General features: G+C 32.5%; 1 protein-coding gene across 4 annotated transcripts in view; it reads right to left on the reverse strand.

Moving 5' to 3' along the window:
- Positions 1–14,793, reverse strand: part of LOC145291330 (receptor-type tyrosine-protein phosphatase N2-like) — a 1,723,320-nt gene that overhangs the window by 995,378 nt on the left and 713,149 nt on the right. For all 4 annotated transcript variants that reach the window (XM_080137086.1, XM_080137084.1, XM_080137087.1 and 1 more), the window contains one exon: positions 12,534–12,653. In XM_080137086.1, the coding sequence (XP_079993212.1) occupies positions 12,534–12,653 (120 nt within the window). The remainder of the gene's footprint in view (positions 1–12,533; positions 12,654–14,793) is intronic.

Consider the following 14,793-nt stretch of genomic DNA (forward strand, 5'->3'; position numbering starts at 1 on the left):
TTCATTTCGAATTTCATTTTCATCATTATTCATTTCGAATTTCATTTTCATCATTATTCATTTCGAATGTCATTTTCATCATTATTCACTTCGAATTTCATTTTCATCATTATTCATTTCGAATTTCATTTCATCATTATTCATTTCAAATTTCATTTCATCATTATGCATTTCGAATTTCATTTTCATCATTATTCATTTCGAATTTCATTTTCATCATTATTCATTTCGAATTTCATTTTCATCATTATTCATTTCGAATTTCATTTTCATCATTATTCATTTCGAATTTCATTTTCATCATTATTCATTTCGAATTTCATTTTCATCATTATTCATTTCGAATTTCATTTTCATCATTATTCATTTCGAATTTCATTTTCATCATTATTCATTTCGAATTTCATTTTCATCATTATTCATTTCGAATTTCATTTTCATCATTATTCATTTCAAATTTTATTTTCATCATTATTCATTTCGAATTTCATTTCATCATTATTCATTTCGAATTTCATTTTCATCATTATTCATTTCGAATTTCATTTTCATCATTATTCATTTCAAATTTCATTTTCATCATTATTCATTTCGAATTTCATTTTCATCATTATTCATTTCGAATTTCATTTTCATCATTATTCATTTCGAATTTCATTTTCATCATTATTCATGCTTATATGCAGCAGCAATGGAAGGAAAGAACTCATTTTTGATGTTCATTCACACTTTGATTTTGATGTGGGTTGACATTCATTTTTTATTTAGAGGAAGCAAAGGTCTGCTTTTGTTAGGTAACAAACTTTTAAAATTCTATTCTAAGAAGATACTAAGACTGACAGGGATGGGAAATGAAGGAGAGAGATAATGGTAAAGGTGTTAATACTAAAGAACAATTGTAAACGATTTATTTGTACGGTTAATTGAACACAATTTCACTGACATTTCTTATAATGATAAGAATGTTTGCTATTAAATCAAGAGACCAGAGTTCAATCCTCAGTCGAATCATAGTAAAGGCTCAAATATGGTACTTGATGCTCTCTTGCTAAACACACAACGTTATAAGGTGAGTATAAAGGGTAAGTGGAGTAATCTTGGGAAAGGAATAGTGTCTTCTGTTGTACCTTGATGGAGCAGTTCATGAATAGAAAGCTTTTGGGTTACCCTCGACTATTGTTAACTCGTCTACTTTGTTTTGATTGAAAACATGTCAACTGCCTAAAATTTTGCTTGTGGATATACAAGTTATTTTTGTAACATATCGTTTACTACTCCATCTATCTATTATTACAATGAAGCTGAGCATTTGTTTCCCTAAGACTGTTTCCTATATAATTTATTCACACAAAATCCATACTAAAATATTCTTCAGTTTTAGGATTGAGTTATGTTTGAACAAGTGAAGCATGCATGAACTCTCGTGAGTGCACAGTGAAGGAAGAATAAATAAATGACAAGTTCAGAATTTGCCCCCTCCTTATTTAGCCCCAAAAGTCCCCAGTGGACGTCAAATCCTGGTGAAAATGAACAAACAGTGCAGTTTTAGGCCATAACATATGTAAATTTGAGTTCTGTACCACATAGACACACATAGAGAATTTTGGACAAATATGGTAAAATAGTCCCAAAAATGGAGTGTTTTTATTAGCCCTAAAAGAGCCCCTGAGGCACATGCAAGAGTTATCGCCAAGTACAGATAAACAAAATTATATAGAAATCAGTTAGTTACAACTTTTCAGAAAGTTTTATAAAAATCCAAAGCATCAATTTTTTTTAATAAGCACAAAAATGTCAATTTTAGCCATTTTAACCCGAAAGGCATCCCGGGAGTGGGGAGGGCAACCGGAGTTTTCCCGAAAAATCCGTTTTGTTACTTTTTCTTTCATATCATGTTTAATGTTTGTGCAAAATTTCAAAAAATTCCAAGGTGCAGTTATTGAGAAAAGTTCAGACAGATGAACGGACGAATGGACGAACGGACGAGAGTGAATTTATAGGCCTACCCGCCTTTTGTTGGGGAACCAAAAAGACTTCCATTCTACTTGTTCTAATTGACCATAATTTGCAATTACCGCATTGTAGATTGTTAAATAACATTGCTATTATTTTATAGAGGTTTGGATCCTTCACTTTCCGTTTATTAACAGTCAAACATAAAGAAAAAACATGAAAACGTTGGAAGAGTTCATTATAAATAAAAGGGGATATAACCAGTTACCAGAAAATGAAGTGGCAGAAAGAGACTAATTTTGTCTTATACTTTTTAAGTATTTAAATGGTTTTGCAAACTTACATTTTTCTAATATAAGTATATACATAACCATAAACATATATTTTGTCTACTAAAAAGAATTGTAGAATTGATTGATATCATGTAAGATATAAAAAAAACAACTTACAGTCTAATAAGTTTGAATTAATCTCATATGTATTTAAAATATAATAATTAAACTATAATAACTAATAGTCAAATAAAAGTATAATTTTGATTTTTTTTTCTCGACTGTGCTATTAGTATCTGTCTGCAAGCCTTATTATTTTTGGAGCGGCAAGCATCTTGATTTTAATTCCACTTGACGGTTCATGCATTCTGTATTTCTTTTTTGAAAAGTCGGGAGAGGCTCCCGAAATTACTACAAAATGTTTCACCACATGGATATTTTATACATATCTAAAAGTGCTCGGGACCAAACGGTTCATAACTTTATGTGCATATGTATATATATATATTTAAGAGTTTGACTCATGTTCAGGTAACCTACATCTAAAATTTCAAGTCTTTAGACCCAGAATTGGCGGAGGAGTTCGGTAGAGTCTGCAAAGGTCAACTCTTTACAATTTTGACCTGTTGGCAACCAAATTTTCGTCCAAAAACTGATTAAAAAGCTTGCTGCATGTTTGAAAACCCATTATGTAAAATTTAAAATATTTAGACACAAAATTGGCCGAATACTTTGCTAGAGACCGCAAAGGTAAAATCTTCTGAACTTTGACTCCTTGGTAGCCAAATTTTAGGCCATAAACCGATTAAAAAGCTTGCCCTATATCTGAAAACACTTTATGCAAAATTTCGAATGTTTAGGCCCAAAATTGTGGAACTGATCGATATCAGGTAGGATATAAACAAACAATTTTAGTAGAGACAGCAGAGGTAAAAAAATTTTTAACTTTGACTCCAATTTTGACCTTTAACATTTATTGTTTTAATCTCAAGGCAAATTAAAAAGTTTGATCTATCTTCAAGTAACCTACATATAAAATTTCAAGTGTTTAGACCCGAAATTGGAGGAGGAGTTGTGTAGAGTTTTTAAAGATCAAATCGTTGAACTTTAACTCCTTGACAGCCAAATTTCTGGCCGTAAACCGATTAAAAAGATTTTCCCAAATCTCAATGCTCCTTATGTCGAATGTCAAGTCTGTAGACTGAAAATTGAAATTACTTTGGTAGGGAAGTGTGCACACAGACACACAGACAATTTCACTTTTATAGATATACTAGCAGTTCAGCCCTGCTTTGCTCGGGCCCTATGTACTGTTCATAACTTGCCCTACGTGTGAATACACTTTATGTAAGATTTCAAATGTTTAAACCAAAAATTGTCTGAGTAATTTCTTAGAGAATGCAGAGGTAATCTTTTTTAAACTTTGACCCCAATTTTGACACCTTAACATTTATTATTTTGGTCTGAAATCAAAATAATAAGTTTTATCCATGCCAAAGTTACCTTAATCTAAAATTTCAAGTGTTTAGACTCAAAATTTGCGGTGAAATTTAGTAGAATCTGCAAAGGTCAACTCTTTCTACCTTGACATTTTGGCAGCCACATTTTCAAAACTGATTAAAATGCTTGGCGCATGTCTGAATACCCGTTATGTATAAATTTCAAATGTTTAGACCCAAAATTGGCTGAGTAGTGTGCTAGACACTACAAAGGTCAAATCTTTTGAACTTTGACCCTTGGAATCTCAAATTTTTGACACAAACCAATTAAAAAGCTTGTGCTATCTCTGAATACCCTTTATGTAAAATTTCAAATGTTTAGACCAGAAATTTGGTGAGTAATTTTGTAGAAACTGCAGAGGTCAAATTTTTTAAAACTTTTATTCCAATTTTGACCCCTTAGCATTTATGTTTTGCGGCTCAGATTAAGTTTAAAAGTTTGATCCATGTCCAAATAACCTACAGTTTGATAGAGTTCTCAAAGGTTAAATCGTTGAACTTTGACCCCTTGACAGCCAAATTTCTTCCCAAATCTCACTACTCCTTATGTCAAATCTCGAGTCTGTAGACTGAAAATTGACAGAGTAGTTTTGTAGGGAAATCTACACACAAAGACACACACACAGATAGACAATTTCACTTTTATAGACATACTAGCAGTTCAGCCCAGATTTGCTCGGGCCCTATGTACTCTTCATAACTTTATCTGCATATGTATATATTAAAAAGTGTGCATATGTACGGTAATGCCTTTCTATATAATAAACTTCCTTAACTACTACAGAGAAAGGTTAGTAGAGACGGCAGAGGTAAAATCTTTTAAAACTTTGACCCCAATTTTGACCTCTTAACATTTATTGTTTTGGGTTCAAATAAAATTAAAATGTTTGACACACGTCCAGGTAATCTACATCTAAAATTTCAAATGTTTAGACCCAAAATTGGCGAAGGAGTTTGGTAGAGTCTGCAAGTCAACTATTTCAACCTTGACTTCTGAGCAGCGAAACTTTCGCTCAAAAACTTATTAAAAAGCTTGCTGCATGTCTAAGTACCCTTTTTGTAAAATTTCAAATGTTTAGCCACAAATCTGGCTGAATAGTTTGCTAGAAACCGCAAAGGTAAACTCTTTTCAACTTTGACCCCTTGGCAGCCTAATTTTCGGCCAAAAACCGATTAAAAAGCTTGCCCTTTGTCTGAATGCACCTTATGTAAAAATTTGAATATTTAGACCAAAAATTGGCTTAGTAATTTAGTAGAAACCGCAGAGGTCAAATTTTTTAAACTTTGACCCCAATTTTGACCCCTTAACATTGTTTAGGGATCAAATCAAATTATAAATTTGATCCATGTCCAAGTAACTTACATCTAAAAGGTCAAGTGTTTAAACCCAAAATTGGCGCAGGAGTTTCGTAGAGTTCTCAAAGATCAAATCGTTGAACTTTGACCTCTTGACAGCCAAATGTCTGGCTGAAAACCGATTTAAATATTTTCCCAAATCTCAATACCCCTTATGTCAAATCTCGAGTCTGTAGAACTAAAATTGACAGAATTATTTGGTAGGGAAGTGTACACAGACAGACAGACACAGAGACATTTTCACTTTTATAGATATACTAGCATTTCAGCCCGGCGTTGCCCGGGTATTTACAGGTGTATGTTGAGCAAAAAAAAAAAAAACAGAAAAAAGAAAGCGGTCAATTTTTATAACTTTGACCCCTATTATGACCCCTTAACATTTATTATTTTGGACTCAAATCAAGTTATTAAGTTAGATCCATGTCCAAGGAACCTATATCTAAAATTCCGTGCTTATACCCAAAATTACGGGGGAGTTTGGTAGAGCTCTCAAAGGTCAAATCGTTGAACTTTGCCGCCTTAACAGCCAAATTTCTGGTCGAAAACCGATCACAAGGATTTTCCTTAATCTCTGTACCCTGTATATCAAACTTCGAGTCTGTATACTTAAAATTGACAGAGTTATTGCGTAGGGAATGTACACACAGACAGACAGACACACAGACAGACACGTTCACTTTTATAGATATACTAGCATGGGTGCCGGCGTTGCCTGGGTGTTTGGAGGTGTATGCTGACAAAAAAACAAAACAAAAAAGAAAACGGTCAATTTTTTAAACTTTGACCCCTATTATGACCCCTTAACATTTATTGTTTTGGGCTCAAATCGAGTTATTAAGTTAGATCCATGTCCAAGGAACCTATATCTAAAATTTCAAGTGTTTAGACTCCAAATTGTCGGAGGAGTTTGGTAGAGTTCTCAAAGGTCAAATTGTTGAACTTTGACCCTTTAACAGCCAAATTTCTGGCCGAAAACCAATCACATCGATTTTCCCAAATCTCAGTACCCTGTATATCAAATTTCAAGTCTGCAGACTTAAAATTGACAGAGTTATTGCTTAAGGAAATGTACACACACACACACACACACTCACACACAGACAGACACACAGACACGCTCACTTTTATAGATATATAGATAGATAGATATGAAAAACCCTTTGAAAAATAAATAAATAATTGTTAAGATTTATAAACTCAACTATAGTCTATGGTTGTTTTTGTTTTCACTCTTTCTCCATTGCGCTGTGGGATCAACCTTCATAAATACCTACCTGTGTGTGCATATGTGTGTGTATGTGTGTGTTTGTGTGTGTGTGTGTGTGTGTCTGGTGAATGCCGGTTCTTTATATAGAAGATGGTCATTCTTACAAAATTGCAGTGCTTGCATATAAAATCAATGTCATCTGTTTATGCTTACCTCTGATCTATTATTTGTTCTTTGCATAATTGGTTTCTGATATGAAATCTAATGTAATCCTGTAAATCAGCGCTTGATAGGCAATCATCGCTACAGATTTCACACAGATGGTCTGGCTGAAGTGTGTCTGAGATGTTTGACATTTACCGCATCCATAGAGCACATCTCAAGATGGAATATTCTAGTCCCTTTGTCTCAAATCCTCCACACACATTATTCTTCAGTCAAAACTGATTGCTTTTAAATTAATCTTTTCCCGTCCTTCACATTCATGTTATTGGTCTTCAGTTTGTCATTTTTGACATCCTTAAAACGTCTCTTTAGTTTGTGTTTCAGACATTAAACCTGCTACTGTTTCCCATGTAACAGTCCTTTTCTGAGTCTGTCACCTTCCATCCTAGCTGGGTGTCCAGTCTAGCAGATATGCCGAACTCATTAGCTTGATATGGTAAAATGGTGTTTGTTGTAAGAAATTAACAATGAACTGTTAACATACTCCTTGGAAACATTTGGTGAACCTTTCCAAGGTCTTGATGTGTTAACAGTGGATGGTTCACATCACCAAAGAATACATTATAGACAAGATACGAAATTTATGTATACGAAACTTTGTTTTGGTGGCTATGATTCTGTCACTCATCTTCCATAACTTGCTGGCCTTTTTGATCCTGAGAAACATTTTTAAGTCGAGGAAGCCATCTAGCTTTAGAGAGTACTGCTGTAACATAGTGGGAGTTCTATATAAACGAGTGTATACGGCACTAGGACCAATATGTTATGTTGTGGGAGAGTGTAACAGTGTATATTCAATGTTCATATAATCAAGTGTGTATATAACCAATTGTGTATATTTTTGCTGTTTCTCATTGTCATCTAGAGGTTTCTAATTGTTCCGTGTGTGTGTGTGTGTGTGTGTGCATGTGTGTGTGTGTGTGTGAATGAGTGTGTGTGTGACATACAATACAGTCCAACATATAACATTTAATACACAAATGGGGATGGGATACAGTCTTACGTAGGGTTATTATTTTGCCAACAAAAAAATCATACCTTATTTATCCTGATCTTTGTTGATGAACCTGCCAAAAGCTGAAATGAAACGACCAAGGGCTTCCAATTATATTTCAGATCGCTTTTATTTCACTATATTTCTTTGTTGGAAGATTGCACGCTGGTCTTAGTCTACTCTCCCGGTAGCAGGCCCAAAGACCCATCGCTGGGGACTCAACCGTTCCATTGTTTCTCCTCGACTTCTCCCCTTTGGAATTCCGTTCCAGACTCTCTTTGGCTCTGTAACTAACTCATATATATATATATAAACTATTACGTCATTGATTTCTATAACTTGACACGTGACTTCCAAACACATTTCCGATACTAGATTTAATCACGTTTCTCTGCTGCTTTGTTCTAAGTTAAATATTTTACTAACATTCCTTTGTTTCAATAACATTCTCTCTGCATACCTTTTTCTACATAGCAGTTACAAACAATAATAATGTTCATTATCTAGCATTTTACTTTTTAGTAATAATAATAATTGTTGATTTCCTAAATTGACAAGACAACTCGGCATAATATAGCATATCTGCTGAGATACATGGAGGAGTCAAGTATGCTTAATCTCGTCCTCTTGATGTGTATGTTGGATTTCACATAGTGGTAACTTGCTGGTGCGTTGAGCATTATCTTCCTTTTCTCCACATAACAAGGCGTCCAGAAGTAGAGCATGCTTTAGAGAATCCCTATGTTACCCTCTATGTGCCAACTATCTACGTCCTTACACCTTTAAGTGATCCATTGGGAAAGAGCCACCTTAAACTTAAAATACGTACATTTGATTTTAATAAAATTAAATAAGATGTAGATGACACTAATTAACAGAGCTTTCCAACTATATTAGGTGGCAAAACAGGAGACGGAGAGGAGTCACTAAAAACAAAGAAAGTAATATGATGTTATGAACATAATAAAAAAAGTACATATTAGTGATGCTCATTCCCGAGCAACGTCGGGTATTCCTGATAGTATAAATATAGATATGCATACACATTCACGCACACATATATAAATATTTACACAGAAATATGTCCACATAAAAACACATATATGAATATGTACACATACATAACTATGATGATTCGCTGCACTTTCATTGATCATTTCTGTCTCATTATGTGTCATCACTGTAAAAACAGATCTTTAACCACTGCAAAATTATATGTATCAGACATTTTGTGGTGTACTGTTTCTAGCAGGGCTCTCCTAAGCAGCGTGATTCAATCACAAGAGCTTCCACCAAAGATAGTCTTTGTCAAAGATGCAACAGTGGTTTGAGAATAAAATTCCTGTCGCCGAAGTGTATACGTTTAATAGCTATTATCTGTATACTTCGCCACTCCTCCATTATCATCAGACTTTTAGTATATTTGTTGAGTGAGAGATGCGATCATAGTGACGAGCACCTCTACAACATGAGTACCGCTCTCTGAGTGTCAATGATTCTAATCAGTTTCATGCCAAAGCAAGATGTCCAGTAATCACTTTGTCTGCAGGTGCCACATAAGAGTCTCCTTTTTCTAGATTGGTTATCAGAGACCTTGCTTTTAATCTAGTTTTGAAATCAAAGTGACCCTTTTCGTATGCAAACAATTATTCAAGACTAATAAGTTTTCTTAGTCAGAAGCAAACTCTATTTTAAGGCACAAGTGATCTGCCATGTATCTCTGTTGAAAGTATTTTAATCATGAGAAGGACAGGAACTGAACTTAGTTGTCAACAATAATTTGATATGCTCATTGTTAAATATCTGTGAAAGTTTATCCTCAACAGCCATATGGAAAATAGAGAGCCCTTCATTCAGAGACAATGGATACCACTGATAGAGTATATGTGCAATGCGATACAAGCATACCTCTCCTGAACTGGCATTGGCAAAGAGAAGTTAAAGACACCTTAATACAATGCCTGGATAAGCTAAGAGTCCTTCCACATACAGCAGCTAGTATTGGCAAATGGTTACTCAATGAAAACTGATCAGGCTCAATGTCTTTTAACTTCGCTGATCTAATGGGAACCAATGTATCAACATGAATATTCTGTATATAACAACCTTAGAGATTTGCAAATATGAATATATACAAAAATGTATGCATACATATATATGTACACACAAATGCACACATACATTATATGTGTGTGTGTGTGTGTGTCTGTGTCTGTGTTTGGGCACTTGCACCTAATATTAATCTGTTGTTCAGTTGTCTGGAAATATAGCTGCCAAATCGAAGCCAGTAAAGTGTGAGGACTGGAATTTGGATTTCTTATGACTTTTCTCTCGCCCAATTTACTCACTTTATGTCAAATGCTGATGAGTGTCAAGACTGACATATGATTGCAAATAAAAATGAAAAACAAATCCGGAAACATGAGTTTTACTTGTCATCCGAAGAAATATCCCCAAAAATGTGTCTTCTTTCTTTTTTTATTCTTAAAATGGTTGGAATAAATATTCTATGATCAGCTATGTGCGAAACACAGAAACTTGTAAAATTTTACTCTTCTAAAAAGGATTTTCAACCAAATGCTTAAATAGCTGTTTTCTTGTGATACCTTAAGTTATGCTCTATTAAGCTGGGTCACTACTTAAATGGGTGACATAACGTGACTAAGTGGCGAGACAATTATGCCACAAACTATAGCCTGGGTATTTTATGTTCAAGTTCCATGAAGCTGTGTAATGACTTTCTCAAATACTATTGAGAAAGGTATAGGTCTTTCTACTTGCTAGTTGTTAATTAATAGAATACACTGGACTTTCAAGACAATTCAGAAAGAAAACTCTAAAATAACATCAATTCTTATGCTTATCACAGTATTGCTTCTGGTCATATTAGATTTCTCTTTGCCACTAGAAGTAACACATAAAGTTAGAACAATGCAGGTAAGCATTATGCAATATTTTCTTCGCTATAAACTTTATAGCAATTCCGGCAACATTTTAAAGTTTTCTATGCAGTCAAAACGATTGCTAACCTAAAAATGAAAATAATATCCAGTTTCTACACGGGTAAGAATCCCACAACAACATTATTATTTTAACACAACATCGTTATTTTAACACAACATTATTGTTTTAACACAACATCGTTATTTTAATACAACATTATTATTTTAACACAACATTATTATTTTAACACAACATCGTTATTTTAACACAACATTATTATTTTAACACAACATTATTATTTTTTTTAGTTTTAAAACTCTGTAAATTTTTTCATTTGCAATAACAATGACAAATAAAAACAAAAACAAATTATTTAGAGATTTGGATGCTGTCATTTAATTTAGTCATTTTATTATTGAAAATATTGAGGAATTTCCTTCGATTTCTCTAATCTGAATCCAAATATCTGAAAATAACTCTGACCTCAGTGCAACTTTTTAAAGTAGAGGACATTAATTCTAATTAGTTCCGCACATATGAAAGAAAATAAAAAAACGCATTTGATTTGATTTTTTTTACATGCCTTAAAAATGCAATCAATTCATAAATTACCAGTTATTATTTGACCAAGACAATCCCCCCCTCTCTCTCTCTCTCATATATATATATATATATATATATATATATATATATATATATATATATAAGCAAAAAGTTGTCGGTGTGATTAAATGTGTCTTACAGCATACGGCATCGGAGTAAAACGGTTAAACGTTAAAAGTCAGACTAACACCAGATTCTGAATCAGCACCTTCGATCCGATGTCTTTGAAGTTTTGGAACTTTTTGTAAAACTCATTATTTAAATTTAAATTTAAGAGCACACAATATTAGAAATGTTTCCAAGTGAAGTACTTTTCGCTACCAATAAGTAAATGAATAAACATATTAAAATAAGTCAACATTGTTTATAGTGAAATCATCATGCCTATTTGACACCCTTTTAATGATCAAAAAGGACATTTTTTCTTTGTTTCTATATTTATTTTAGAAAATGGATAATAGTGTCTATACCTATGCCAAACCTGTAAACAGTTTATGAAGGTTACAAAGACAGAATATTATATTTTTGTTTGATAAGTTGCCATGTGGATAAAACGCTTGATTTCAGTTTCAATATTTAATGTTATCTTTCAGAGTTGGAAATTTAAACTAGACAATAGTTTTTCTGCTATGGGCTTCTAGTCATTTTCTTAGCTGATATTGTAGATCATGAATAAAATATGATAAAATATTTTATTGTGATTATTCCCTCCCCCAAATGTTTCTATGCATTCTGCCTATAATGAGTCACTCTTAAACCGATTAACTAATCCCGAAATCCAACACTTAAATTGGACAAGATGTCTGTAGCTCTAAACAGCAAATGACCTGGGGTCCTTTCTACCTTTTTTTTGCCTTACTACATTTTCAAACTATTTCAACAACTGAAGCTCTTCTTGCCCAACAGTCTTTGGTATGACACACAATTGCATCCAGTGGTAAATCTTGAGAGCTCTTAAGAGTGTGGAGTCACTCGTTAGTTACCTCTATTTTGAGGTTCACTTTGACCTGGAGTCGTATTATCTATCAGAGTGTCATCAAAGAATTAAATAGAAACTTAAACAGACAATTTAGAAAATATACAAGACTATGAAAAATTATCTACAAATCAATCGTTCAAAAAACTAAGATGTCGGTATGAAATAACCACCAAGATGGTTGCAAAAATTGTAAAACTCAACAACAAACAAACCTAATTAGGCAATTTATTGGAAAAAAATAATTGTTTTGTAGTATATTTACTTTATGAAATCTTTCACTGAAAGCGTTAATATATTAAAAAAACTTAATTCCATATTTACTAATCCCATTATTTCGATGGCCGTGATTACATTTTCCCTTATTCTTCTTGGTATACAGTAGTTAAATCTAAACATGCCACCCTATCTTTATAATTGAAATCTTCTATTTTATATATTAGTTTAGTTACGTGTTTATATATGGCATTTGTTAATAACATGAAATGTAAAATGTTTCGCTTACCTGTCATTTTTTCTTTCTTGTGGGGGTCTGCTTTTTTTATAGCACTGTTCCCAACGTCTTCAGCCAGTTCTCTGTCAACCGATGCGGATTCAATGTCACCTGGGCCCAAACCAGCGGCACCTGGCCATTAGAGATAAGCGTATTTGAAAAGTGAGGAAAAAAAAAGAAAAAAAATCCTAGAAAAAACTATCATCTTATTTGTTTGTATTCGACATTTCCGATATGATGCATTTCAATTCACGACGGATTCACATTTTTTTCGCCATTGTTTACATCTTGGTTGTTGTTAGGTTTACAGCGTTTCGAGCTTTGTATTCTTTATCTTCTTCCGATGTCCTTTGTCATCGTTAGTAACATCTGCGACAAAGTGTAGTATCTGTTCTTCAGCTGCTACACTTCAAATTCTTGTCAGTGGAGGAGATATCCTTCACGACGGAGACAATTTTTATTTTTGTTCCTTTTCTCCACATTAAAAAACGACCCTGGTGTCTAACTCTGTCCCGTGGGGAGGCATTGTAAATAGGAACATCTGCGAATTTTGATCTGAACTCCTTATTTATTCAACTGTTCTCATTTTATGTTTAATTTATTGATATCTCGTTATCAGATTTTCTTAAGTTCCTTTACTGTGGATGGAACTCGCCATTCCGGATAAATAAATGCTATGGAATGTGCAAAATAGAACGAGAGTAATCTGGTTGAACGAGAGTAATCTGGTTGACCGAGAGTAATCTGGTTGAACGAGAGTAATCTGGTTGAACTGATCAAATAAGAGGGTCAACTCCCAAACTTCCAGAAACTTACGATTATAACAAAAAGTAACTGACGAAGGTCTGAATGTACAATGAGAAAAAACTTTGCTGATATGAAAACAACTAAGATGATGATAACTGTTCAAACCATGTAAATGACACTAACATCATCATCATATAAATACTAACATCATCATCATCATTATCGTAACGTTTGTTTTGCATACATGCAGATACACAAGGCACAAAGGGTGATGTAGATAAGCACGTCAGCCGTGAACAGGCTATAGTTCAAAAAGAGCATATAGTGTATTTTGTTCCATTATATTCATGTATTTGGACCAATTTAAGAGAATTCAAAATTTGTACATAAAATAAACTGTTAAGTATTTGATCTTTATGAATTTCATTTTGACATTTGAGCTAGTTTTTAAAAATGTTTTTATTAAGAACACTGTAGTCAGTGTAAAGAGAATAGATTTGCTGGTAAAAATGATTGCTGATTTTTAAAGGTAAAAGGATTTCGTTCAGTATCACGCATAGCCATTGATGACAAATTACTGTCAAAGGTGACCAGTATTCAATAACCTATTTTATATCAACCATCACTCCGAGAAAGCCTGGTAATTCGTTCGTACATGTATGAATCTTAAATATTTTTGTGTTACAATAAAATAAACTGCTTATATATGAGTAAATAATAAAATATAAATTGTTTCTATGTCAGTGAATGATAAAATATAAACTGCACATATATAAATGAATGATAAAATATAAATTGTTTCTATGTCAGTGAATGATAAAATATAAACTGCACATATATAAATGAATGATAAAATATAAATTGTTTCTATGTCAGTGAATGATAAAATATAAACTGCACATATATAAATGAATGATAAAATATAAATTGTTTCTATGTCAGTGAATGATAAAATATAAACTGCACATATATAAATGAATGATAAAATATAAATTGTTTCTATGTCAGTGAATGATAAAATATAAACTGCACATATATAAATGAATGATAAAATATAAATTGTTTCTATGTCAGTGAATGATAAAATATAAACTGCACATATATAAATGAATGATAAAATATAAATTGTTTCTATGTCAGTGAATGATAAAATATAAACTGCACATATATAAATGAATGATAAAATATAAATTGTTTCTATGTCAGTGAATGATAAAATATAAACTGCACATATATAAATGAATGATAAAATATGAATTGTTTCTATGTCAGTGAATGATAAAATATAAACTGTACATATATAAATGAATGATAAAATATAAATTGTTTCTATGTCAGTGAATGATAAAATATAAACTGCACATATATAAATGAATGATAAAATATAAATTGTTTCTATGTCAGTGAATGATAAAATATAAACTGCACATATATAAATGAATGATAAAATATGAATTGTTTCTATGTCAGTGAATGATAAAATATAAACTGCACATATATAAATGAATGATAAAATATAAATTGT

Source organism: Euprymna scolopes, chromosome 12 (genome assembly GCF_053919585.1).
Source record: "Euprymna scolopes isolate OS-2025 chromosome 12, ASM5391958v1, whole genome shotgun sequence".
NCBI classification, from domain to species: domain Eukaryota; kingdom Metazoa; phylum Mollusca; class Cephalopoda; order Sepiida; family Sepiolidae; genus Euprymna; species Euprymna scolopes.